Source organism: Opisthocomus hoazin, chromosome 1 (genome assembly GCF_030867145.1).
Source record: "Opisthocomus hoazin isolate bOpiHoa1 chromosome 1, bOpiHoa1.hap1, whole genome shotgun sequence".
In the NCBI taxonomy this organism is placed as follows: Eukaryota; Metazoa; Chordata; class Aves; order Opisthocomiformes; family Opisthocomidae; genus Opisthocomus; species Opisthocomus hoazin.
In genome coordinates this window covers 102,101,600-102,127,438 of record NC_134414.1, presented here as the reverse complement: position 1 = coordinate 102,127,438, position 25,839 = coordinate 102,101,600, and the positions used below count along the sequence as shown (strand labels likewise).

The 25,839-nt window shown below is 36.4% G+C and overlaps 1 protein-coding gene across 16 annotated transcripts in view; it reads right to left on the bottom strand.

Moving 5' to 3' along the window:
- Window positions 1-25,839, bottom strand: part of KDM6A (lysine demethylase 6A) — a 171,390-nt gene that overhangs the window by 42,780 nt on the left and 102,771 nt on the right. For 3 of the 16 annotated variants that reach the window (XM_075430978.1, XM_075430989.1, XM_075430969.1), the window contains exons 7-18: window positions 23,425-23,479; window positions 20,553-20,587; window positions 18,316-18,381; window positions 16,921-17,014; window positions 12,020-12,146; window positions 9,284-9,382; window positions 8,694-8,913; window positions 7,997-8,131; window positions 7,401-7,556; window positions 6,656-6,751; window positions 3,810-3,914; window positions 2,826-3,221 (exon numbers count right to left, since the gene is read on the bottom strand). In XM_075430978.1, coding sequence (XP_075287093.1) covers window positions 2,826-3,221; window positions 3,810-3,914; window positions 6,656-6,751; window positions 7,401-7,556; window positions 7,997-8,131; window positions 8,694-8,913; window positions 9,284-9,382; window positions 12,020-12,146; window positions 16,921-17,014; window positions 18,316-18,381; window positions 20,553-20,587; window positions 23,425-23,479 — 1,584 coding nt within the window. Of the gene's footprint in view, window positions 1-2,825; window positions 3,222-3,809; window positions 3,915-6,655; window positions 6,752-7,400; window positions 7,557-7,996; window positions 8,132-8,693; window positions 8,914-9,283; window positions 9,383-12,019; window positions 12,147-16,920; window positions 17,015-18,315; window positions 18,382-20,552; window positions 20,588-23,424; window positions 23,480-25,182; window positions 25,199-25,839 lie in introns of those variants that run through there. The other 13 variants (XM_075430997.1, XM_075431006.1, XM_075431062.1 and 10 more) reach the window with 8 other exon arrangements.

The window sequence follows — 25,839 nt, the reverse complement described above, 5'->3', positions numbered from 1 at the left end:
GAAATATTCATATACAGTATTTGTAAATATTTCGCTATTTAAAAAGCCCTCCATGGGCTTTACAAACCCCCAGACTGGAACTATGTGGAAAAACAGACACAAATAAATCAAGAGAGATGCAGCAACATTAAAAAAAAAAACGAAACAACCAACCAGATTATGCCCCCAAATTCCAAGGAAATTGATAGCCTTTATGCCAACACGGCAAATGTCACCTGAATAGTAAACTTAAGAAATCACAAGAAACTCTCGCCATAAATTCTGTAAAATGTGCTTAAATCACAGCAATCAATTTTCAGACAGCAAAATTTGCTAGACTGCTAAGCCAGAGGCTCACTATAAAGTGGTATACTACCTTTATAGTTAACAAAATCTGTATAAAAAGTACTAAAACTGACATTTAATGCGATGTGAATAAAAATTAACATATGCATTGACAATATATTCTTTTAAGTCTAAATGTGTAAAATTCACATGAACAAACAGCCTCTTCCCCGTCCTGAATAAGAAACTATTAAAAAGATTACTTCAAATTCTTAGACATTTACATATCGTCAGGGCATATCAGTTTTGGTATCAATACAAGTAGCCTTGTGCTACTCTTCCACACAAGCCTTTACAAATTTTCACTTTTTTTCTGCCATTTAAATCCAGTGATCTACACTGTTCTGTGCTCAAAGCTTTTTTGCAGATCCAAGTAGCTTTTCTTTCAGAAATCAGATTTTAAATTGTTTTCTTTTCTTTTGCTACTGAGCAGACAGATGGCTCAAGTACCTGAGCTGACTTCAAGGAAAAAGGAGAGAGTATAAATCAAGTCAGGTAATCAAACCATTTTGACCCGACTGGTAACAACCCGCTTTCTAAATGACCAGAAGCCAGTGAATTCCATTCACATCCACCTTTACATTCTAGTGATATACAGCAATGAAAACACACAGGTTCTTGCTAAAGTCTGACACAGATATTTCAAAGAAATGCTGCTATTGATCATTAACTGGGCATGAATGAATTAACACCTCATGGAAAACCTAAGTCGTAACATTAATAGCACCAATCAACTGTAGTATGGAAAGAACACAAGTTTCCTAACAAACAGTATATATATTGATGACTGGAAAGCTGATGCATAGTAGCTGATTTCAGGGTAACATAGTACTGTGTTAAATATGTCATTATAAATTCCCAAATCTAGAATTAAATTGTTGGATGTTTAAATGACCCCTTAGCTATGAGCCAATCTCAAGAATGGTGAAAGAATTCACTTTTGTATTGATTTGTAACTGAGGTTTTATTTTGGAAAGGGTAACCTTCCTACTCTGGAGGGTCCCAATCGTGGTGAAGTTTCCTCCCAGTCTGGTTTTCATTTGTCTTTTAGAAGTGTTGCTACACCTATTATAGGCCAAATCTTTTTTGTTAATTCCAAACTGCATTATGCATCACACTTGTATACATAATATCTTCATTCCTCTATGTAGCTTAATTACTGATAAAGTTTTTCAAAACAAGAGATCATTTGGTACCTATGGATAACGTTACAGTCTCAGAAACTCTGCCAAGAGCCTGTTCTCTGAATACACTTCACACAGAACAAAGACGCAACGGATACAGGAAATGGCACCACAAGGTTTCCTTGGAACAGTCACCCAGACTTTTCAAAAACATCATCTCTATGGAAAGTGGTCAGCTCCTACTGCAATTTATTACTTGCCTACTTCATGGACACTAGCACCACAAACATCTAACACGAAGCAGATACCTCTCTAGCAAGTGCAGAACTTCTGTTCTACAATATAGAGAAAACAGAAAAGTCAATTCTAATTGAAGAGGTAGTGAGACTAACAGGCTCCACGTCCCCCCGTCGTGCTTACAAACCATGTAAACAGTATTACTGATACAGAGGAACCTTTTAAAAAATCATGTTATAACACTGTTTTAGTTTTGAATAATCATGCTTTACATGAGATGTTCCGGTACTATCTCAGTATTTGTTGCAGTGTATGTACAGTTAAGCATGTATGTATGTCTGTATCACTCTTAACTCTTCAGCATTAAAGTAACATGCAATCTTAAATAAACAAGAAATTTACGCAGCTTTGAGGAAGAAAACTATATTTTATCAAGTTGTATAACCCATCTGGTAAAAGTGAAGTAAAGCATCAGGACATCTTCCTATAGAACACTTCATTACATTCACAAGCTATGTCTTGGAAGACAGACATTTAGGTTGAGATTAAAAAAATAACCTCTATCTTCAAGTTCTAACACACACATACACAGAACACCCTTACTTACACACTTTAATCCCTGTGGATTTTTATTGGCATCATAATATTTTTCTGCAAGTTCCTTTGTGGGATTGATTGCTCGATAATAATTTTGAAAGATCATATGGAAACAAAAGGTTACATCATGAAGACAATGTAATGTCCAAAATAACTACGACATTCAGTTTCCCATGAAACATGCACATTCCTACTTCATGACAAAGTTACAGTTTCACATTAAAGAAGCAATGACAGTGTGTAGAAGTACTCCTTCCTAAAGAAACTATTTGTGCAGAGGTAGGCAGCTGAGCAGTATGTAACTGTCCTCTGATTTATGATAATTTCCATTCTCCCAGAAGTAGTTCATTTAAAACATAGATTTTTAACATCAAAATGCAATGGGGATTTTAACCTAGTTTAACCTAGTGTATGTTTTATTTGCATCTAGGTCATGAACTTCAGGAAACAGAAAACATGTGTCTACAAATGCGAGACTTCAAATGGTGACTCCCCTATCAAGCCTCCTTAGCGTAACCCTATGAGTAAACTGAAATTGTATACCTGAGTGGAGTTAGATAGTTGGTTTTTCCACGGCTCCTCTGCGCTGCTGGTCAGGTTTGTGCGGTTATGAGGTAGAGAGAGTGCGTTTCGCTGCAAGTAAGGCACGTTTCCATTACTTCCACTTTCTGTTATGTGATTATTGCCTATCAAAATAGTGTCTGTACTACCCAGCGTTCTTGCTGTGCTGCAGGGAGTGGGGCCTGCTGGAAAGGGTCCATTAGCCATAGGCTGCCCGGGGCAGGCAGGACGGATTCCACGCTGAGCGACATTAGGCACTCTGGTTAAAGCAACCTGTGGCTGCTGACCAGAGACAGAGTTTGTAGGCAGTGATGAATCAGCTGTTGGCCCATTAGGAATTCCAGTAGATCGTACCTGTGCAACTCCTGTTTGTCTCATCTAATGGAAGATGAACAAAGCACAAGAAAATTAGCTGCAGAATTTAAAAAGTAAAGATCATACAATGTTTGTGTACTTTATTGCACTGGTCAATTCCAATTTTATACTGATTTTAAGATCTTCACAGTTGCTTCTGAGACATAAGATGACTGTCCTGCTCACAAATGCGCCGAGTGAATTTTAAGGTAAAGCTATCGGCACACTTTTCTTCTAGGCTCTTCAATTTGAGTGTTAGCGTTCTACTGCTAAAGCTGGACACTAAGAGAGAGAGAAGTGAACAATGAGAGGAGAAGAGATATGCTGTAATACAGCTTACTACAACTAAGTATTTTTCAGGTAAGGCTGCTTTTACATGTGTCCACTCACTTTAGTTTGAAAGTGTGGTTTGAAGAAAAACTTTTACGTTATGTGGTAGCCCTATAACAAAACACAGCTAAACCCATTAAGTTTCAACCAGTGAACCACAGATGTAACACAGTAAACGGCATGAGAATTCCGTAAAATAGAAATTCTCCAGAATTCAAGAAACACAACTGACACCATCACCAACAAAAGTTTTGCAGACAAGAAAAATATTTTTATTCTCACCTGCTGGTGTTGCTGCATCAAGACAAACTGACTCTCCAGCTGTTCCAGCATAAGTTTCTGTGCTGGATTTAGATTATTTCGGTTTGCACGCAGCTGTTCCAAGTGCTGAAAAACATCAGTACAGTTCAGAATCATTAAAATTGCATGTGCTTCTTAATAACTTTCTTGCATACAACACTAAAAATTATCCAAGATGACAAGACTTGTAAAGCTGAAAACATGACTGAGATTTCTGTTGCAGACTCAAACATCTTTCCATACACTATTCCGTAACCAAACCATATTACTAGTTACTAAAACTAAAGAGACTTTCCAAATCATTTGAACATATAAATATTATCACCACACCAAAATTAAGTGTACTGGTACTATAAAAGAAAACTACATTCAAATATGATTACATACAATTCTTATTATCATTATGTATGTTTAACACTTAATTGTACTGTGCAATTCTTTTATTAATACTGTTCAGCATGAAGTACATCCAACCTATAGTCACACATGAAGACCTCCCCAGAAAATATAAAAGCCCCAGAAAACTATACAACTTAATTACAGAGAGCAGTATCTTAAGTTCTGATACTGAACTCATTTGCAACTGATAAATTTAATTTACCAAAAATCTGATCTTTGTATTCATTTTAAACTACTCAGCACACACCATCATTCTACCAGGAAGTCTGCTGCTGCTAAGTGGCACGACACAAATGCTGCAATTGTAGAATACAAAAGCACTATCTGAACGGGGAAGTGGGGGGCTGTGCGGTGCAGAGAGGAGGGCAGAAGTTGTGCTACACAAAAGGTGACATATAGACATTCTTCTTGATTGTTCTTAAACACTAGACTACTTCACATCATTGTAAATCCTCTAAAAAAAGAGAACAAAACAAAAAAACACCACAACCCAAAAAACAAACCCCAAACAAAAAACAACAAACAAATCAAGCCAAGCTCCACTAAAACCAACACAAATGAGGTTTCCTTTAGTTCCTTTCAGGTCTACATGTATTGTTCTTCCACATTCTTTTTGTCTCCCTTGCTTTGATTATGTTGTATCAGTAATACATGACAGAACTGAAGTATGAGTATTAAATAAAGTGTAGTTTATTCTGCTTTGAACAATTGTATCTGCAAACTACCAACTAAAAAAAAATCCAACATTGTCTGAAAAAGTAGTTAAAGATGGTTCAATGCCAAGCTCCCTCAATTAACAGTAGCTTCCATTCTGAACTAGGGGACTGCAATGAGTAAGACTAATCTATCCATCTCTGTACACACATACATGCATATGATTGTGAGACGAAAACAGGGTCTCCACAGGAGTGCATGCACCAGGTACACAGAAGCCAAAACCAGTGCTCTTTAGTTGTTAACTTTGCCTTTAAAAAAAAAAATCTAAATAGGGCAACAGGAATCAGAAAGCCTGACCCAGCACTTAGGCCAGCAGAGGCAAGTCTGCACTCCTCTCCGGTGCTACGGGCACAGAGGCTCTGTGGGCAGCACCGTTCTTGCTGCCCACCAATGCTGTGAAGCCCAGCTTTTGTGAACCCACCCCTCCTCCACCGGCACATTGCAGCCCCAGAGGCTACCGCGTGGCCACAGCCCTTTTCCCCTCTGCTTTTGTTAGATGAGCCATCTGGGGTGCGTTACGTGCCATATCCATCCAGCCTCTGAGCTGCCACTTTCAAAAGACCGACTTAGAAGATGCAGTAAAGGTTTTATTCATTCTCTTCTTGCATTATATCCTTTTGGCTTTCCTATTCATAGATGCTGGAACCTTGACAAGCTATTGCCAGCAAATCCAGTATACCAGATTATATAGAGAAGTCCACTTAGATACTGCTTAGAGGAGCAAGTTGGATCCGGAAAAAGGTGAAACTAAGATGGGGAAAAAGTAGTAGGATATAAAATAAGCAGAGAAATAATGGGAACATATGAAGAGAGAGAGATACAGAAGAGTGATTAAGGAGGACCAAATGGGGGGTGGGGAGCAAAGGGAGGGGAAAAACGTGCAGCATAGTAAAGCCAATATTGTTCAGATAGAGAAACAGCTGAAGTACTATATTTGAGTTAAGGGGAACACTGCTCAGTCAATCAAAATGCCTTCTGTCTCTGCACTGTGTTCTCTTCTATTTTTCCTTCCAAATCAGTATCTGTGATACATGGGTAAGAGTTTCCAGCTAGGCCTGATTTTCAATACATGAAATTCCTGCCGAAGCTCACTGCAACCCCTAATGAACTAAATAGACAAGAAAACATCCTAAACAAAACAGATCTGAAACACGATTTCAAAAATAAAATCTAGCATTTCATATAAATATATTAAATGACATGAAAGATAGAAAAGCAGTACCAGATTTCATTCGATTAATTACATTTTGTAGAACGTGCATGTTTGTTTATGCAGTTTGGTACAAGAAGCTACCTCAGAGTAAAAAGAGGATGCTACAGTACTTCTACACCTCCTTCAATAGCCCCCACATTACAGCAGGTAGCAAAACTCACTTGGCACACAAGCATCACAATTTGCACACCTGTCTTTCAAATATCATAAAAAGAAATAATTACTGTATGCTCTTATTTTATAAATTATAGAATTCATACAGTGCAAGTGTTCAGTTTCTGCTAGAGATCATTTATTTTAGTACAGAACTAATCTCACATAGAGAAGTCATAAATACTAGCACAATGTGAATTACACTGTGGGAATTATTTGGGAAGTATTTAGTAATGAATTTCAGAAATGTGAAACCAAAAAATGTCCCAGATTTATTTTCTTTAAAGGAGAAAGAAAGAAACAAAAAAAAAGTATCAAAGCCTCTGGAGATCTTCAACATACCTACCTGTAATTTCTGTGGTGTCAAGCACCAAGAATGAATTTGTTGCTGTACAGGAGGGTGTGACACTGTCTGGCCACTGCTCCAAACATCTGAAGTATTCTGAGAGAAAACATTACAATGAAATGTGTGACTATCAAAGGGTCAACATAATTTCTTTTACTATCTACATTTTATCTTACTTATGAAAGAACTAGTCATTGTTTCAAAAATAACATAAACAAAGAACATACTAAAACGTGCCAAGTCTCATTCTATCATTCCCATACAGTATCAGAGTAGTCAGAGGAAAACGTTAAATGATATCTAATATCATAGCGAGAAACAATCAAACCAAATTATGCAATTAACTTAAATGTACACTACTTTTAAAACTGAATACTTTATCTGCTATAACACTATTACATGATGATGAAACACTTGAATTCTAAATATAAGCAAAGGCAATAGGCAGAACGACATGATAGTCTCCCTCTTCATCTATCGTTAGACTATGATTGTACTTGTTCACTTCTACAACTATGACTGTAGTATGCCACCAATGTGCACTGCCCTTGTGCACGTCCTGTCTAAACTGTAACCTGATTAAACACATCACTGAAAAATGTTTTTTAAAGTTCCTAAAAACATTCCCCACCTTGATGCCAAAGGATTAAAATTTACAGCACAAATTCTGTGCATGCTGCATCACTTTAATGCATATTTCCATGTAATTTTGGTAGGGGGCTCTTTAGTTCATCAGAATATATACCTTCGTTGGACTAGATGTTCTTTTCCTCTTGGCAGGACTGGTCAGGTCATCTACTTGGCTAGAAGGAATCATGTGTAGTGGCAAGGATTGCTGTGAAATTGGTGTTTGAGTGAGGCCTAGTACAGGTTCAGTATTTGGATGATGAGGTTTACAAGCCTAAGAATCACAGAAGGAAGACAAAAATATGGTTCTATATATTCTTGATTCTTTCCTTTAAATTACATATTTTAACAGCCCCCATATATTAAAAGGGCGAGTAGATATTCGGAAGATGATTTCAACAACTGAAAAATCAGTTTCCATATGGTCATCAATGGAGGAATGTGTACCTTTCATGGGATTATTAAACCACTGCAGCATTTCTATTTAAGATGAAATCTTTTAAAATCATGAAAATCCACAAAGGTTCTAAATTGGTTCCCCCATATTTCTCCCATATTATAGGGAGCTTCTTGATCTAGTACCCCTTTGCAAATAAATCAAAGGCTTTTTATTAATAAAAGCCAGTCCTGTGCTCCATAAAATAAGCTTGACCACTACCGATTGTAAAGAACCCTTAAAGCTGGGCACCTGCAGAACATAACCCAACTTCTCACCTGCTGTGCTGTGTTCATGGCACCCTGCCTGGAGGTAAGCTCTGCGGGGATTGGTAGGCTCCATGCCTCCTCAATACTAGGAAGTAATTTAGTTTTATTCTGTAGACTACCTTGTGGAAGGTTACACAACTGAGCCTAGGAAAAATTATGTAAAAAGCAAATTTAACACAAGCCTACTTTAGTAAGAGCAAGTCCATGAAATCTTCCTAAATGCTGTAGCTAATTATGTCTTAAAAGAGAGGATAGATTTAAAATTTGGGGTTTTAGAAAGGTGCTAAGTATAAAGAGGGTAACCAGAATATAAACCTTTGTGAGAATCAGAACAAAGATGAGCTCTGTATTCAGAGGTCTCATAATTCCTTTTTTCTGAAACTGCAAACAAGAGTGAAAGATAGCGTCTGTGTATTCTCTCTCTATGTTATGAGAACTTAAAAATGTAGACAATACAAAGAAAAAAGCAAAGTGATGTAAAACGGTATGCTTTGATTAAATGTGCAAAATAGGGTTTATAAGGAATTAAGTTTCACTTAAAAATGAAGAAATAAAATATTACAGTCTATGATATGCTTACAATACACATGAAAACAGGTTATACACACCACAAACAACTGCAAGTTAAACTCGTGTGTTGCTTCTCCCCTCCCCTCTGCTGTGTATTTTGAAGAGTATTTCCCGCTTCTTAAAACTTTAGTTTTACCTGTAAATACTTTATCCGTGCTGCAAGTGCAGAGGTATTACTACAATTTTTGCTCCTAGTTGCATTTAAGTAGCATTTAATGGCATCCTGAGGCTGGTTGCAGGACTCATAGAGTGTGCCTAGGTCCATCCAGGCTGCAGCATGCCCATGGTCCAATTGTACAGCACAGATATAGGCCTGTAAAGCATCCATAGGCTGATTTTGCTGTTGATACAGCACACTGAATAGAAAGATTAGTGAAGTTGAGAATTAATAACAAAGTCAAAATACAAACAAGTCAAACATAAACATCCCCCTCAAAACCCTTCATAAACTTTGCCTTTATATAAAGCCCAGCAGCAAGCATAAACAACACAAAATCTTAACATGCAAAGCTCATAAACACAGTATATCCAGCATTTTTAAAAAATTGAGAAAGCAAATACAAATTTATTATTTAAACTTGAAATCAGACAGGTCTGACAACATGAAGGTAAAAATAAGAAAAGCTTTATGGTCCCCTTGAGAGCACAAGAGTTAAAAAGCTGGTACTCTTATTTATACATATTAGCATTGAATTAGATCACTGTATTACCCTGGATCATTCTTACCCTATAGAACACCATGTATCTGCACTTGCTTCTGATTTATCAATAGATTGCCTATAAGATATAAAGGCATCCTGAACTTTCCCAATACTTGAATAGCACCTGGGAGAAGAAAAAAAGAACTTTGGTAATATTTATAGCAGGTAATCACTGAGGATGGCTTACCAAGACTGATCCGATAAATGTTAAGTCATGCAAATACACATTCATCTAGATGAATTCAAAACATTTGCTGTTTCTGAATGCCAGGCATAAGCAACTCCTTTTTTGTAAGGAAAACAGAAGTCATATCACATTCTGAAGACTTACATTTCTTTCATTTGTGATAACTTACCAGTCAATAAGAACAATATTTATCTACAGATAGCCTTATGAAGAAACAATTAAATTACCTACATTATCAAACAAATGCTTATGAAACTTCACATTCTACAAGAAGTCTTTCAGCATTCTTACGAGATACTGACCAGCTCAATTAGGATGGTTCCCAATTACCTGGGAAGCTTTTAAGGTGCATTTCACGCATCTCCATAAGATGTCAAGTAATGAACAACTAATCAGTTAGTTTTACTGCATATACAGAGCACAAAATCTTGTAAAAAATCTTGCTGTTCTGGATTTTTTCATAATTTCTTACTTGAATATTATTCGTATAGAAATTCAAAGGTATTCTAACATTATAGGCAGAAATATCAGAACTCTAAAGAGAACTGCAATTATACCACAGGGAATAATACCTACCTTTTTAAAACTAAAAGCTTCAAATAAATACAATATTAAAAATATATATATATTTACTAGTTTAATCTACAATAGCTCTGTTTCTTATATTGTTTGTAATATGTTTCCCTGTAGGAAAAAGAACTGACAACTTTAAAAACACATAAATACAAAACAGAAGATTTATTCTAGTAAAAAATGAAAACGAAGCAGAACAGTACAGGCAGGCTACACTCCCTCGTGTATTCTTGAGGCACACTAGGAAAGGAATACAATAAAATCTAGCAGTACTTTGCCTAAAAACATCCATTAAGTCTGAATACAATGTTTCAGAAGATGACTGTAATCACAATCTAACCCAAGTTCAAAGACACGTTTCAATTTGTCTGCTTATCAGATACACGAAGACTCTGATCAGGATAGCACTAACATTAAGCACAAAACTTAGAACAAGGTGATGGACTTTTTTTTTAGTGAGGGAGAAGGGTAGTGGTGGTGTATTTTTGAAAGGTAGCTTTAGACCAACTTGCTATCCAGTTTGCACAATGAGCAGAGAAAGGAATAACACAAGGGAATGCATGAGGAAGGAAAAAGAGGAGTGAACGCACAACCCTGTAACCTCGTTCCTCTCCTCTTCTGCCAGTGTATGGACTGAATGAATGGGCATAGAAACATTTTTGGTCTAGTCCTCCCTGTAGAGTATAATAAATGCTTCACCTAATTTTTTCCCCCTATTTCCTGTGATGGTCCCCCATGTTTGTATGGTCCTAAGTTTCATTCTAACCATGAGAGCCGTGGGACAGTAGGAGCAGGAGTGCGGCAGCTGTGCACACATAACTTTATGGACCCTTGGCTCTGTCCTGCTGCTGTGTAAGAACTCAACTAGCTCAAGGCACATGGAATGGAACTACTGAGGAAAAAACAGGATTTCAGCCCAGGGGATGGGAAGATGAGCCAGATGATCCCTGTCTTTTTTTCCTTTCCTCTCCACACCTGCCTGCCCCTCTGCCCTTCGCACTCGGTGCTGGTGTTCCTCCCTTCACCTGCAGACAGCTGGTCAAAGAGTCCTGTCTTACAGGAACAGCTGGAGGCATATGATCAGCATGACAAAACCAAAACTAACTTCCAGTTGCATGTGACCAGAACCTCCAAGAAAGTCAGCTGGAAGACACTGAGGATAGGACACTAATTTTACTTTTGCATAATTTCTTTCTAATGTATTTCTCAACCAAACTGGGCTGTTTCCATACGGACTTGAATTGCCCTCAAAGCTTTCTCCAAAACCTGATTATTTGAAGAGTTACTGCTGGTTTGTGTAAAGTTCTGTATTTTCTTAAAAAGGAGACCAAGAAAAGTAATCAAGTTTATATGATTTAAATCTTGGAATAAGTTAAATTTCAAGTACAAAACACTACCTCATAGTACAGAATTAGTACAACACTTAAATAGGTGTCAGAAAGGATCAATCTGAGCTATTTTGGCCCAATATTTCTTGCAATATATGCTTTTTATAAATGGATGCATACCTGAAAGAATACTTGTATTGTAGTGCAAAAATTAATTGAGATTAGAAGGGAGGTTTTGAGAAAATAAAAAGATAAAGAATTGTGAAAAAGGTATGAAGAAAAGTAAAAATTACACAGCGTTTACAAAAAAAGCAGGGGAAAAAAAAGCGAGATAATAGAAGACATGGTAGTAGGACGAGGAACAGCTAAGACTAAGCAGGGCAGACTCAGATTACTATAAATGTGTAGACTGAAGAATAACTACAAAAAAACCCCAGGACCACTTGGGTAATAAACTTCATTTCAACTTCTCATCTATATTTACCCCAAATACATTAGCACCCTGTCTTTTTCTACTTTCCAGAAAACTAGAACTCAGTAGATACATACATCCTTTCCCTTCATTTTTCCTCTGAAAGTATTAAGAGGAAAATCAACGTAACATACCCACAATAATGAGTATTCTCAAAAAATTTACTAATATAGTTACAGTGTCTATAAAGTCATTTCTCACCTTCCAAGGAAATACCAGGATTGACCAGAATTTGGATCTGCTTCTAGAGATTTCTGGAGATACTGTATAGCATAGCTTTCCTTGGTTGCCTTGTCTCCAAGCTGATCCACGGTGTGATGCATCCAGCCTACAGAAAGAATCCATAAATGGCAGAATTGAAATTCCCTAAGACCATTTAACACTTTGGCACAGCAGGATATTCATAGCATTAGTTTCTCTTTAAAAATAGCAGTATCAAACAATAATATCACATATAATATTACGAATGAAACTTTTAAAACCTTTATTACCTTCAGATACTTTAAAGTGGTGGGTTTTTTTAAATAATTTTGTATGAGATTAGTAGTACAATTACTAACAGTTCAATACTCTACTGTAAAAAATTAACCTGAAAATGTTACTCTTTCCTCCTCTGAATACAGGTATCCTCCCTGTTGTGAGAAATGCCACCATTCTTCCTGTCACGCACATCAATTATCTGTGTATTATGTTCAGCTTACTCCCTTTCTTCTAAATCCTCTTTATTTATCCCATACCAACATTTGGGCAACTTCCCAACAGAACACTGGTAAGAACTTCCGTATCTCCGCTTTAATCTTTCTTATATTGTCACTTCATCTTCATTGATACAACATCCTTTCCGTTCACCTTGACAAATGCAATCACTTTCCATCTACATAACAAATTCTGCTGAAAAGATAATTTTATTTCCTCATCTAACCACATATCACAGTCTTTCACATACCTTTTTCTCTTTCATTACGTAAGACAAATTATTCACCCCCACTTTAAAGGCTTCCCACAATCCATGTTCCCACATCATCTTTTACATGCTATTAAAACACATCTCTGCTCTAGCACTGATGCAAGGTTTGGTTACCATTTCAAAGCACCTTTATCGTCTTCTCGAGGTGCTCCTCATCTACCTCTACACTTAGACAGAATTCCTTTAAGCAGCCACAAAATCATCTCACTCACATTCATATCATGAGTACAGGGAAATCCTTTGTAACAGGCAGCTGCCTTGTCGAAATCACTATGTACCACGCTGGTCAGCAATGACTTGCTGTTTGCTTAATCTCCATATATTTGTCTTAACAATCCACAGCTTTTCAGCCAACATTTGTAAAACTAAGAAGTGACAACGGATTGTCCCTATGTTTTTAGTGTCCCACCCAGGAATGGTCCCTTGTGGAACACTATGATACCAATTTCATAAAATATGTAACGTTTGTATAAAGTTTTAGTTACCTACTGAGTTGTACACACATCTGCACTAAATGTCCATTTAAAACCTCCATCAGCGCCTTAAGCTCATCCTTTTTGATACAGTCTAACTACACGAACAGGTAATGCCACTCAAAAGATCCAGATCAAATTCAGATCTCATCCGAAATGCTAGACAAAGTAGGCAAGGCTGAGAACTGACCTGCTGAGTATTTACAGCCTTACTTAACTCTCTGTAATTAGACTATACCTTAAATATTTTATTCTACCTGTTCTATACAGGTTACATTTTATTCCATGGGCTTATAGTTTGTTAACAGTCTCAGTTACACTTTTGCAAACGGAAGGCAAATTTCCAAGCTTTAAAAAAGGTAATCCAAAAGAAAATTGTATCTATTGAATGTCTGCCTGAGGTTTTTTAAGAAGTATCATTTGGAAACTGTGGTCAGAAGCAGAAGTTTAAATATTCCATGGACTGCAAGAAATGTCAGGTTAGAAGCCAAGTGGTTACAGCATTGACAAGAGTACTTTAGCTTGTCTGAAGATGCATGAAGTCAAAACCCTACCAATCACGAAAAAGAAAACAAAAAAAAACCCAAACCAAAACAAAAAAATCCAGTAATTTTTGCAGAGACATGTAAAATACACAACTCTCTCTCACAGACTTCATAAACAAGCTATGATTTTGATTTAAATCCCAAGTCACTGAAGTTCTAAAGCACATAGAAAATACACATGCTTTAAGTAAAAAAGGCTTATGTGAGGGTGGTTACTACAATGCACCTGCGTAACTGTACACTCGGGAAAAATGTATCGGGTCCAGTGCCAGACAAAGCCTGAGATAAAGGTAATAGTTCAGGGATTACAAACAAGGGTAAAAAAAGACATTAAACAATTTCCTGAATTTCTGGAAATTTTATGTGGTGATGCCTATTTTCTGTGTCATCAGAACCTTGCTGGATTGAAAGATAACGTGTATCCTTCAGGAGATCTTTACGGAGGTTCACTGATAAGAAGAAAGAATGTATTTCTAGGACACGGAAGTGAGAACTAGCAAACCCTATCTAGTTTCGCTGCTGAAACAAAGGTTGCTTCCCGATTTTATCTTCCTGTGCAGGGAGGTGAGACAGGCAGGAGGCAAGAGACAGGGTGAGGGAGAACAAACAGAAGTTTTCTAGTAGAATCGCACAGGTAAAGGAAGCTGGATCTCTCTTCTCAAGCACAAAATGAAGAATGTACAAGAAGGTGGTGACTGAAAAACCACGGTCAAACTGCACAGTTTCCCATTTGCAAGACCTAGCATACTGACTACTTAACTAGCGTACTGACTACTCTTCAACTCTCAGGACATTTTTAATGTAATAAACAAAACCACAGATTTTGTCCATACTTCACAAATGTTCCATGCTCTAACTTGTAACAAATCACTGTGTTGCCTCAGCAAGAGGATGTGCTAGCTTAGCTCATGCTGCAGGTATTTTAAGCTTATAAATCACTCTCATGATTAACTTCTGGCAATTGCTTTTTCCCCAATAAACATAGTAAACTCAGTCTCTGAAGAGATGAGCCTCTTCCCCATTTTAGCACCTCATGATGTCTCATCCATTTATGTTGACACCACCCAGGAATGCCCCTAGCCGAAAGCCATTGGGAGAGTGCTTTGGGAACCTCTAAGCAGATGCTCACGTTGTTCTTACACTCTTCCTCATGCAACTGCTGAGTACAATGGGAGAAGGAATACCGAGACCGATTTGATCTTCAGTCTTATTAATTTAATGTAATTTTAGGCAAAGTGTAAAAAGCATTCTTGTCTGGAAAGCAAATGAAATGGCAAAAAGAGAAATAAACTGCTCTTATCCAACTGTACAGTCGTAAAGTTGCTGTTACATCTAGCTGAACCAGTCAGCACACATCAGCTCAAACGGACACGTATTTATGAAAGCATCACAGGGTACTCCCACACAGTGATCTGCTTTGGAAACCAGCTACAAGAGCAAAAATTTTAATAATTCTCTCACATGACATCTGAACTTACCCAAATTTCAATTCTGCCTCAGTAAACACTGACTAGCTAAGGAAAATAAATAAAGGGTACTTTCATGCCAAAACAATTTTTCTGTTGGAGTAAAAAAAAAAAAAGAAAAAATTCAACATAGAGATACAAATATATTTTGTTTCTGGCAGATGGCAGGTATTTCAGTGCACTGCCCAGACTATGCTTCCTGAGGAGGTGTTTTTATTATCGGCTGCTAGAGACTAAATCTGCGATAAACACCATACTCTGATAAATACCACTGCTAACAGTAAAGAGCGAAAGAAATGGCATTATTCCTTGAATGTTCTGGTTAATACCATTCTGTCCCTTTCTCCACATAGAAGCTACCCACAGTACAAAACCAGGTGACCTGTGCTGGCTGAATAAAGGGAGTTAATCCAGTTTTCAGACAGCAGACAGTTCTCAAAGCCGTTGCTCTTACTGGTGGCACAGAGTTCTGTGGTAGGATTTTATGAATACCACCAGGCGCCTTTGCTTCTAATGTGGCAACATACACCAAACAGGGTTGAAAAAGTGTTGGGCAGCTATTTTGTAGAGGCCTGTCTTCCACTGATCATATGTATAGCCCTTCTGGATGAAATTGCTGACAATTTATACTAGGTGGGATAATACCAAGTAAAAAAAAAATTCAAAGGGATACTGAAATGTAAGCAACACTGTCGTATGACAGCAAAAAGATGAGCACCTGAGTCCTGCAGTGAACTCCTCCAGGAGTTTCATTTGTGGTTTTACACAGAAGAATCAAAAGCTAACCAAATCAGCCCACTCCAAATCCATACACAACCTGCACTACAAAAAAAGAAAGCATTGTGGCCATAACTCTGTGCCAGTTACTAATTTGAACTGAATGACCACTATGTGAAAGGGGGTAAAAAATAAATGAGCATGAGCAGGCTAAATTAATATTAAGAGTAATAAATTAGATGAAGAACATGGAAAAAATGAATGAAGAAGTTTTGCACTGGGTTGAACAATTTTAACAAAATATTCTGGAAATACTTTTATAAGACATCCAGGACAAAAGTAATTTATTCTATCCACCCATTAGAAATTCTGGTCTAAAAATGATTTATCAGCTTTCTATAAATATGCAATATGACAATTTTTAAAAAAGAATACTTTTTTTCTTTTTATGTGGTTTCTTTTATGGAATCTGATGATAAACTTTTTAGTCACAGCAACAGGTTTTCATTATGTATTATAATTAAAGAGAAAGAAAACGTAAATTTTTCAATTGCCATGTTCTTCTGTTCTGCAACGGAGAAGAGTATTTTGGTTTAATGCGTTTAGTCTGGCTATTCAAGTGATGTTCTCAGAGGCAGAACAGAGAACACGGAATTCTGACTGCTGCACTCCTCTGAAAGACCACCCCCTCATTGCCCAAAACCTGTAACGCACACACTGTAGCAAGTCTAAGAGCTTTTTAATCTTGTAAGTTTAATTAAAATATTTTTCTCCTCTCTTATTTACTTAATTATCTACTGTTATGCATTCTATTTTGGATGAAAATCTCATGCATCGTGTTTAAGACTCACTTTGGAAATGAAGCCTTAAAAAACACTGCTGAAAGCGATGAAAAAAAGAAACACACAGAAAAATAAAAGTTAATTTTACATACCTAACTGCTGTAAGACAGTTGCTTTTACTTGTGCAGGAAGGTTTTCGATCTGCAAAAGCTGTTCATAAGCTTCCTTTGCAGAGTGATACTTTCTCTGCAAAAGGAAAAAAGTAAATGGATTAATCATAAAGCTTACAACAGATCACCAACAGCAACGATTTCACAGCACTGACAGCACACAAACACATTGACAAAAATTCTAGAACTTTTTTTTTTGCATACAGTGCATATGAAAGCTTTAATGAGTGATGTATATATATACAGTAAGGGTAAGAGAATAACTTTCATAAATATAGTATTTAATATAAATCGACTACTTAATTGAGGGAAATTCGCAAATTATTAAATTTGGTCAACTCCTCATATATGCATTAGGCTTCTTATACCAAAACGAATACACTGCTTTTAAGAGGAATGCTTGAATGTGAGTCTACATCCAAAAAAACCCTACACAAATTCCTCCCAGGAAATTCGTAACAGAAATAAAGATCATTGGTAACTGGTGGCTGGTATAATTTTGCTTCTCTCCTCCCTTTGGTATATTTGAACTTCCTTTTCAACATATTTGTTGTCCTGGTAAGAGCCCCACCATACACAGAGTTAAAAGATATCCATGGATTATGCCTAGAGAATGAAGGTGTGCCATCTTATTATTTGCTATATAGTTTAAGTGTGCTCAAAGCATGGAAACATTCAATTCTTAACTCCCTACCTGAACAGGTCTTGATATAGAAAACACCTTTCCAGGTTAGGATTGTGGTCTTTACTGACTTCTGGAACAGTATAAGCTGTTCTGTATATATTATTATATTAAAGGTTAAGACTTCTTGATAGATGAATTTTTTTTGCAATAATGTCAGCATTTATCTTTGCATTACCCTAACAACAATCATTTAACAGTGAATGTATTCTAAACGTTTAATCCTTCTGCTCCTCCTTTCCCATAAAAGTCTACAAGGCATAAATGCTGAGGTCTGTTAGTAAGAGGTTTTTGGGTTCTGTTTTTTCTTTGTTTTGTGGTTTTTGTTTTTTGGTGGGTTTTTTTTTTTTTTTACTTTCTAAAAATTCTACACAATTTTTTAAGAAAAATATGCTTTCAGATAATTCAACATTAAACTTCATTATGGCAAACAGATGAAGACTGTACTAAAATCAATGGGCCCACCTGAATGCAAATTATCATGACTTATATTTGTTTTACGCAAAGAGTACTCAGTACTGACTACCAGTGCTTTAAAAGGGAGAACTGGAAAGAAGACTCTAAACAATATAAATATCTATTAGAAGTTTAAAATGTTGTTACATTCTTGAGATCTCACAATCACAAAAGACAACTGTGCTGGTTTTAAAACCTTAATCTAGTCAGCAAAAAAAATTAAAGCGGCAATTACATACTTTCAAATGGAACAAGGGGAAGTTGGTAGAAAAGATTTTTAATTGGTGTTCATGAAATGCAGACAACTGGTAAGAAAACAAATAATATACATAAATAAAATATCCATGGCCAGCAAAATAAAAACAATTAGGAAAAAATTTCAAATTTAGCATTGGGAATAAAATTCATAGTTTATGACTGAAGGTTAAGCAAATGAACAGAAGTTCACTGTATAGCATGACAGCAGAGGCAGCAATCCAGATGTCAAATAGGTAAATATCAGTACCTAATATTCCCACTTTGAAAGAGATGTTTACATGCTTGGGAGGATTCAGAAAGACCTATTAATAGATCTAGAATATTTTTTACTTTTGTTATTTGTTGTATTATTTAGCCTTTAGAAATCCATCTACATATATGCCTTAAAATATTACAGAAAACTGCTATAATGTTCACATTTGGTTTTATTTAGATATGTTAATTCCAAAGATCCAAAGTCCTTGATACTGGCTGCATCATGAATGTTCTTAGAAATGGGAAGGGGGAAGGGAACCAAATCCAACATCTTTCTTTAGACACCATATAAGCCACCACCCTAAATAGCTAGAGGGACTCAGCTGCCACAGGCGAAGTAATAGAAACTAGCATTAAACACCATAAAAAACCACTGCTAACTCTTATCAGCATCAGGCTGTTCTCTTGTTCAGAGGCTGGCAACCCACCATTTAAACTCCAGTATTGCGAAGGTACATAATTAAGGAATGAATTAACTTTTTCATTAAATAATAGAGAGTAGATAATTTCCAAATATACAGAGGGGTTCAGAAAGCTGTAGCACTGTGCCCTTTAAAAGAAACCAAGCAATCACCCTGCCTCCAAAAACATCTCTTCATTGTGTCAGATGTAATATACAGAATGAAGTCAAGACCCTTTGTTGTTCCAGGTTCCTCACATTCCAGAAAAGAAGGTGTCCCTCGCAACCAGAACCATGAGACAAACCAAGTGTAGCAGCAGAATGCACTGAGATTTTTTTGCTCTGACTTGCATTAAGTAAAGTTCCCTCTGCCTACGACTGTCAATCAGAAAGGATACCTTAAGCACTTGTAACACTGGTCACACATTACACAAGGCACCTGCCACGGTGACCTTAGATGTTCAGCTTTCTATTTTACTCTAGCAGATCAAAAGAACTAATGTGTTGAGAATGCTTTGTTATATAAACGTGCCAGATTTGCTCCAGTGCTCAGGATGAAATCCAGACGGTGGCCAGGTAAAAACCACAAAAGTCCATGAAGTTTCTCAATGGTGTTTTGGGGCAGGGGACTTCTGCCTTGTCGTATAGCTTTGCCCCAAAAGCATTCAAAAGAAAAATATCTTGTTTATCAAATTTGTATCTTTTATTTAGATATAAATACCTAAAGACATTTTTCACTGTGCCATCAAAAGACAGCACTTAGTTCATCAAGCTCCTTTTCAACGGACTGAAAATGTAGTTTATGTCAGTCATGTGTTTCAATTACAACAGTTTTTGCTTTCATGTCACATCCCTTCCTCAGTTATATAGTACCTATAAACATGATAAAAGGGCATACAATCTATATTGTATGACTAGTCAGTCAAATTACAAATATACAATAGCTATTTCAGTAGCTACTTGGTTTTAATTTACTTATATTCTGGAAGCTCAGTAAGTGTTCTGTAATTTCTCAAATGATTTGCCAAAAAACTCTGTGGTAGAATTTCATACAGAATTAATTACACAGCTTTATGTGCTGTTGACCTCAGACCACAAACGTTTCTGTCACTTATGTTCAGTTAAATTTGAAAATTCATGTCAAAACAAAGGCACCTGGGCAACTGGCTAGACTCAATTCTGTGTGTGTCTATGCATGAGAAACAATACAAATATATATGAATTGAGAAACTACATGTTTTTTATATCTATATATAACTTTTTAAATATATACATATAATCTCATACAGTAATTTTACTAAAAATTATGTTTTGGGGTTTTTTGGCACTCAACTTGGGAGACTAGTAAATATGTAAGTTTATTACAACCGCTACTCCATTTTATAGCATGACAGTCCCCATACAAAGTATTTTTAATTTAGCCAAAGCAAACAGAGTTTCTTTAGTGATTCGAGACTTAAGCCTAACTTTACAAAAGCATCTTATCACCTAAATTTCACAAATTGGTTACATCATATAGTTAGAAACTCAACCACACTTTACAAAAAGGAGCTTAAAGCTTACCTGGATTTCATATAAGTGGGCGATGTGAAACTGAACTGTAAGAGTGGGAAAATCAAAATTATTAGTTTTAATGAACAACAACAACAATTACAATATGTTTTTTCAAGTGAAGGATATACAACGTTTCAAATTTATCATTGCAAAACCAATATAAATTACATTTTGAAGATACAAAAAAGTGTTTGTTTACACTGATATTTTGCACTCAGTATAACAGAACTGACAGAGGATGAATGTATATCCTAACAAAGCGTTAAGACTTCAAATAGATATTGCAGAAAGGCAGCCCATGGATTTTATTTGTATTCTGACATCTAGAGTCCATTAACCTTTCAGCAAACTTAGCAATAAAATCTCTTTAAGCAGAGATGCACAAGAGAATGCAGGTAATATTTTCTGTACATAACTGAGTTAGAAATAAAGACTTATATTTTTATTTTCATTCAGCTGCCAAGGGACAGACTAGCTGGGTTACAGAACAGACAACTACATGACAACACACTGCCAGCTTTATACAGGATCTTGAACTTTGGAGGTTTGGGTTTTTTTTCCTTTTAAGGAATTGTCTTTCCCCTGTTGAACTGAACTAAAAGATGGTATTCTGATCATTACTGTCAAGCATCTTAAATTCCTCATATGATTTGCACAGAATGCCATACTACTACTAGCAACTCTTGGAGGCAAAAAAATTGCTGGCTGGAGAAAGAAAATGGAAGTTGTTCAAGAGCAAAAGCAGAGGGGAAATCATCCTCATGCTGCTCAAATCACTAAAGAAAAGGTGGAGTGCCTGTACTCTAGGGCTTGAGCACTGCTAACCTAGACTAGCCATTAACAGGTAGACAGCTAAAGCTAGCTGAGATGAATATAATCCTTCTTCTCATTTAGTGAGGAAAGAAAAAAATCATTTGAGACAGGTTTTTGCCTGGTGTTCTTGAGAACGATCAGTAAGAAAGCATCTATGTTTGAGCCAAGCTCTATTTACTTCAATTACACAGATTTTGTTCTCTTGAAGCTACAGAATAGTGTGACACAGAGGTTTATACTGGTAACTTGGAGTTCCAGGGTTTCTCTCTGGGTCATAAGGGAGGGAAAAAGCTCCCTTTGTGCACTGCTTTGTCCTTCATTATAAAGAAGGTAGCCTAGTGCACTTCAGAAACCAGGTCGTAACAAAATGCATCACCTAAAATTTTAATAAACTTTTTGTGTTCCTTGCTAAAGGGTACATAACACACTCTTTTTGTTCAGCACACTGTCAGACTTCACACTGCAGCGATGAAAGAAAAACCTCAGCTTTTGTTTCAGGAGTTCATTATCTAAAAGACGTCTCCTCTATTTTTTTCCCCTCATAGCAAAACCCCTTCAGTGTGAAGCTACAAACTCAAGCCACGCCTTGCAGGGGAAAGAAATTCAGGGTGTCACATTAGAGCCTGCCTACATAGAAAGAAGAAATGCTTAGTATTCAAACCTGTCTGCTAGGAAGGCACTCACTGTAATGCTGTTATCCACCCAGCCGCTAGAAATGCATGGGGTAGGGTTAAGACAATCTCCAGCATTTATGTGACGGTACCTGACACCCCTGGTCAGGGTGCAGGGTCCTCCTTCCGCTAAGCAGCACAGGAGAACCTGACAAAACATCTCTCACTCCTCTTCACCCTCTGCCTTCGGGTTTGTCAGGCACCGTGCCCAAGGCCATGGGGCAACGAAGACCTTACAGGGGGCCTACTTCTACATTAATCTGGGGGCAGAGGGGACTGGGGGGAGAGGTTAGGAAAATCTTACAAAAATTCAGAGATACAGTGAAAACCGATACAGTTCATGAGAAATAGTATGAACTAACATGAAATATAATAAAGCATCACACATCTGGTAGAAAACAATAAAAGCCCATTGACTTAGGAAGAATTCTGCAAATCATTTTACAAAATTATCTGTGCCTGTTCCTGATAAGCAACACAGCTTTGGAGAAGACCTTGTAGCACAGCTGGCTCCTTGATACTGACACAGACAGCCCTTTCAACCACGCAAACAAACCCCCTTTCATTGCCCTTGCTGACAAAATAGTCACAATTCCATCCAGCTGTGAATCAAAGAAACACAAAAAAACTTTTAAATACTTTATCCAATGCTCCTGAAGTTAGACTCAGGAGGCAACTTCAGCTCAACACTAAGAGCAGCATGGAAGTACCTTAAAAACTGAGGCAGCAATTTCCTTCACAACAGTCTGCTTTTTAATTCTTACAGACTCCAAAACACGCAGGAATATAAGCTTATTCTTGCATACAATTCCACTACCGATGGATAACACGACACTCTGTAACAGCCCACAGTATATACTGCATATGACAGATCAGACTACAGTAAAAGATTAATGTTCAAGCACAGACGAATATATAGCTGGCACCTAACAAACAATCAAATTACATTTTGTACCTTTTCTTACTTCAACAGCATAAGACCGATGCTGAATTTTATATCTATAAATTTGAATGGCATCAAAATGATCACTGAAAAATAACAGATTATCAAGACGCCACAAAGTCTTAAGTAATTACCATTAAAACTGTGCCGTCGCACAAGCACTACATTTGTAAACAAATAAATAAATAAGCAGTCAAATAATACATTTCCTCCAGAACTCAAATTTTCAGAGCAATTAATAGGCTAGGTCTCAATTTTTACTTCTTCCATTTACTAAAACAATCCAGAATTCCACTGGAATATCTGTCTCCATTGGCGAGTTTTGTAGTTGTCTTCTCTCAGTATTGATTCTTTTGATTTTGAAGGATTGGTTCATTAAAAATTGACACAGTAGTGAGCAGAAGACTTTAAAAAAAATCTACAAAATAAATGGAAATACTTATAGGTTACTTACTTTCAGCTTTAGACAAAGTGCAGGGATTGCAGTCAATCAAAGCTAACTGAAAATGCTGGAAAAAAAAGAATGATTTATTTTTCAAACAAAGTAATATTAGCACTTTGGCAAATTACTAAGAATAAGTCAATTTTGTACTTGAAAACGAATACTGCATTTTACCATGTGTCTTAAAGAAAACAATTTTCAATTTCTTTTTAACTGTTTACAAGATGAAAGTAATTTATTTTTTTTTATTGCAAACGTAGCAATGCTTCTAGTAATGTAACATGGCAACAGACATTTTCACAAAACAACTGGGATAGCATCTGGAAGAATGATTGCACCAAATGAATGGTCAAAATTCGAAGATGAAGTTTTCCTCAGAATACACATCTGGGAATGTAGTCATACCAGCTCACAGTCTCATGGAGATAAACATCAAAGCTCTCTATCTGTCTCTCTAGAAAAAACAGCATACTCTTCCTTCAAATTGAGTGAAGTCTTTCAAAAAAATCAATCTCTTGTCAGAAAGCACTTGAAATTAATACCTTTACATTAAAACATGAGTTCATAAGTTCTTACACACTCTTCTCCGGGTATTAAGATAACTTCAGTTAAACATTAAACCTTGTTTATTTTTAACCACTTTTCCTCAAGAGATATGAAAATTATCTTTTAAAACATCTTTGCTTTCAGAAGTTCTGCGCCAAGCATTTCACTCTTCCAGAAAGAAGGTCACACAAGCAGAGCAATGAAGTGGCTCTATCAGAAAGTCTGGATGTGAGCAATCATTTCACAAGTGTCATGCTAATTCAATGATCACTATTTACAGTTTGAAATGCAACCTAGTGTCTTAAAAATGAATGGAACATGCATACAAACTTAAGTGCCTCAGCTTTTCCATAAACTTTACAGAAAATTCCTACACAGTGTAGAATTTGGATTAACATACTAATTCAACAGAGAATAAGGCCTAGGAATATAGGAGCCTAGGAGACAGCACATAAAATACTACTGTTAATACTGTTAATAAATACAGTTATCTACAAAATACAGTTTCAGGTGGCTTCTGATATACAAAACATTACTGACGCTTCAGTATATCTTTTTTTGTTAGCACAAAAGTGACGATTTAGCTCCGGCTGTTCAGGATGCCAAACTAGGTGACATTAGGAGTTTACTAGTATAGCTGGGAAGAAAAAAAATTAATCCTTCTTAATGGATGTATATGACACTTGCTTTCAGTATTGTCATACTCAGAGCTACTAGATACTACACTACTTTCCTCATGGTCCTAATACTACCTCGTGTATAGCAGGTCTATATATCTCAAAGACTTACAACCACCAAATTTCTAATAAACAATTTTAACATAAAAATTCTTAGAAATTTAATGTATTATCCATAGTAAAGCACAAAACCAATAATGCTGATGCTCTCACGAGCTCTGCGAGGCACAGCATGACACAGCTTACCTCCTCACTGACTTCTATCAACATCATTTGTAATACATTACGGCTTTTAAAAGAATGAAACAAACTCAAGTTGAATAACAAATTTGTGATTTTTAATGAACCTTTTAGCAATATCATTCCCAGAACAGAGCACAGAAAACAATGAACTTACATATACATTATTTGTAAAATAACTTTTTAACTGTAGAGCAAGCATTAAGTAATAGCTTATAAATATTAAATATTAGCTTATTTCTCTGCATTGCCTGCTCCTTTTTCTAGTGCTCGGCAGTCAGAGACCTTAAAATCTCCCCTCACTTACATTGCAATGCAGGTTGTGTGCTTCAGAGACATCCTTTAGTCGGTTACCATAGTGATTCTACTAAGCAGGCAACTTAGGAAAAAGAAAAAGGCTAAATAAAAATAAAATGCTCTACTCTATACTGCATTTTGCCTGACAAAAGAAAAAAAGGAACAAACCTATATACTTCGGCCTGTACATTGAGTGTACCGATCTAAACAGTACAAAATCCATTTCGCACAGATGTGCCATCTCACACTGTCACTAATAATTAATATGAAAAGATAAAGCAGAAAGGAACAGATTTGCTCTCACCTAGCAATGCTATTACAAAAAATAAGCAGACTTAAAGAAAAACGATCAATGGCTGTTCTGTAGTAGCTTTTCAGAAGGATTACTGCAGTGAGACTCCCCGAGAGAAAGCAGGCAACCATATAAGAAATCTATCCATTTTAATATTTAAATATGCTAGTAGTATCAGTGCTGTACAGTAAAAAAAAAAAAAAGGAATATCTGCAGGAATGCCTCCTAAAAATTCTTACTGCTATGTTAGTTGACTTTTAAATTTCAAAATCCACATTACAAAAATTTTCTAATTGCGGTAAATTTCTGCCTGCGCTGTTCACTAAGCAACAACCAGTAAAGAAATGGATAAACTAAAGCCCTTACCTACAGCAA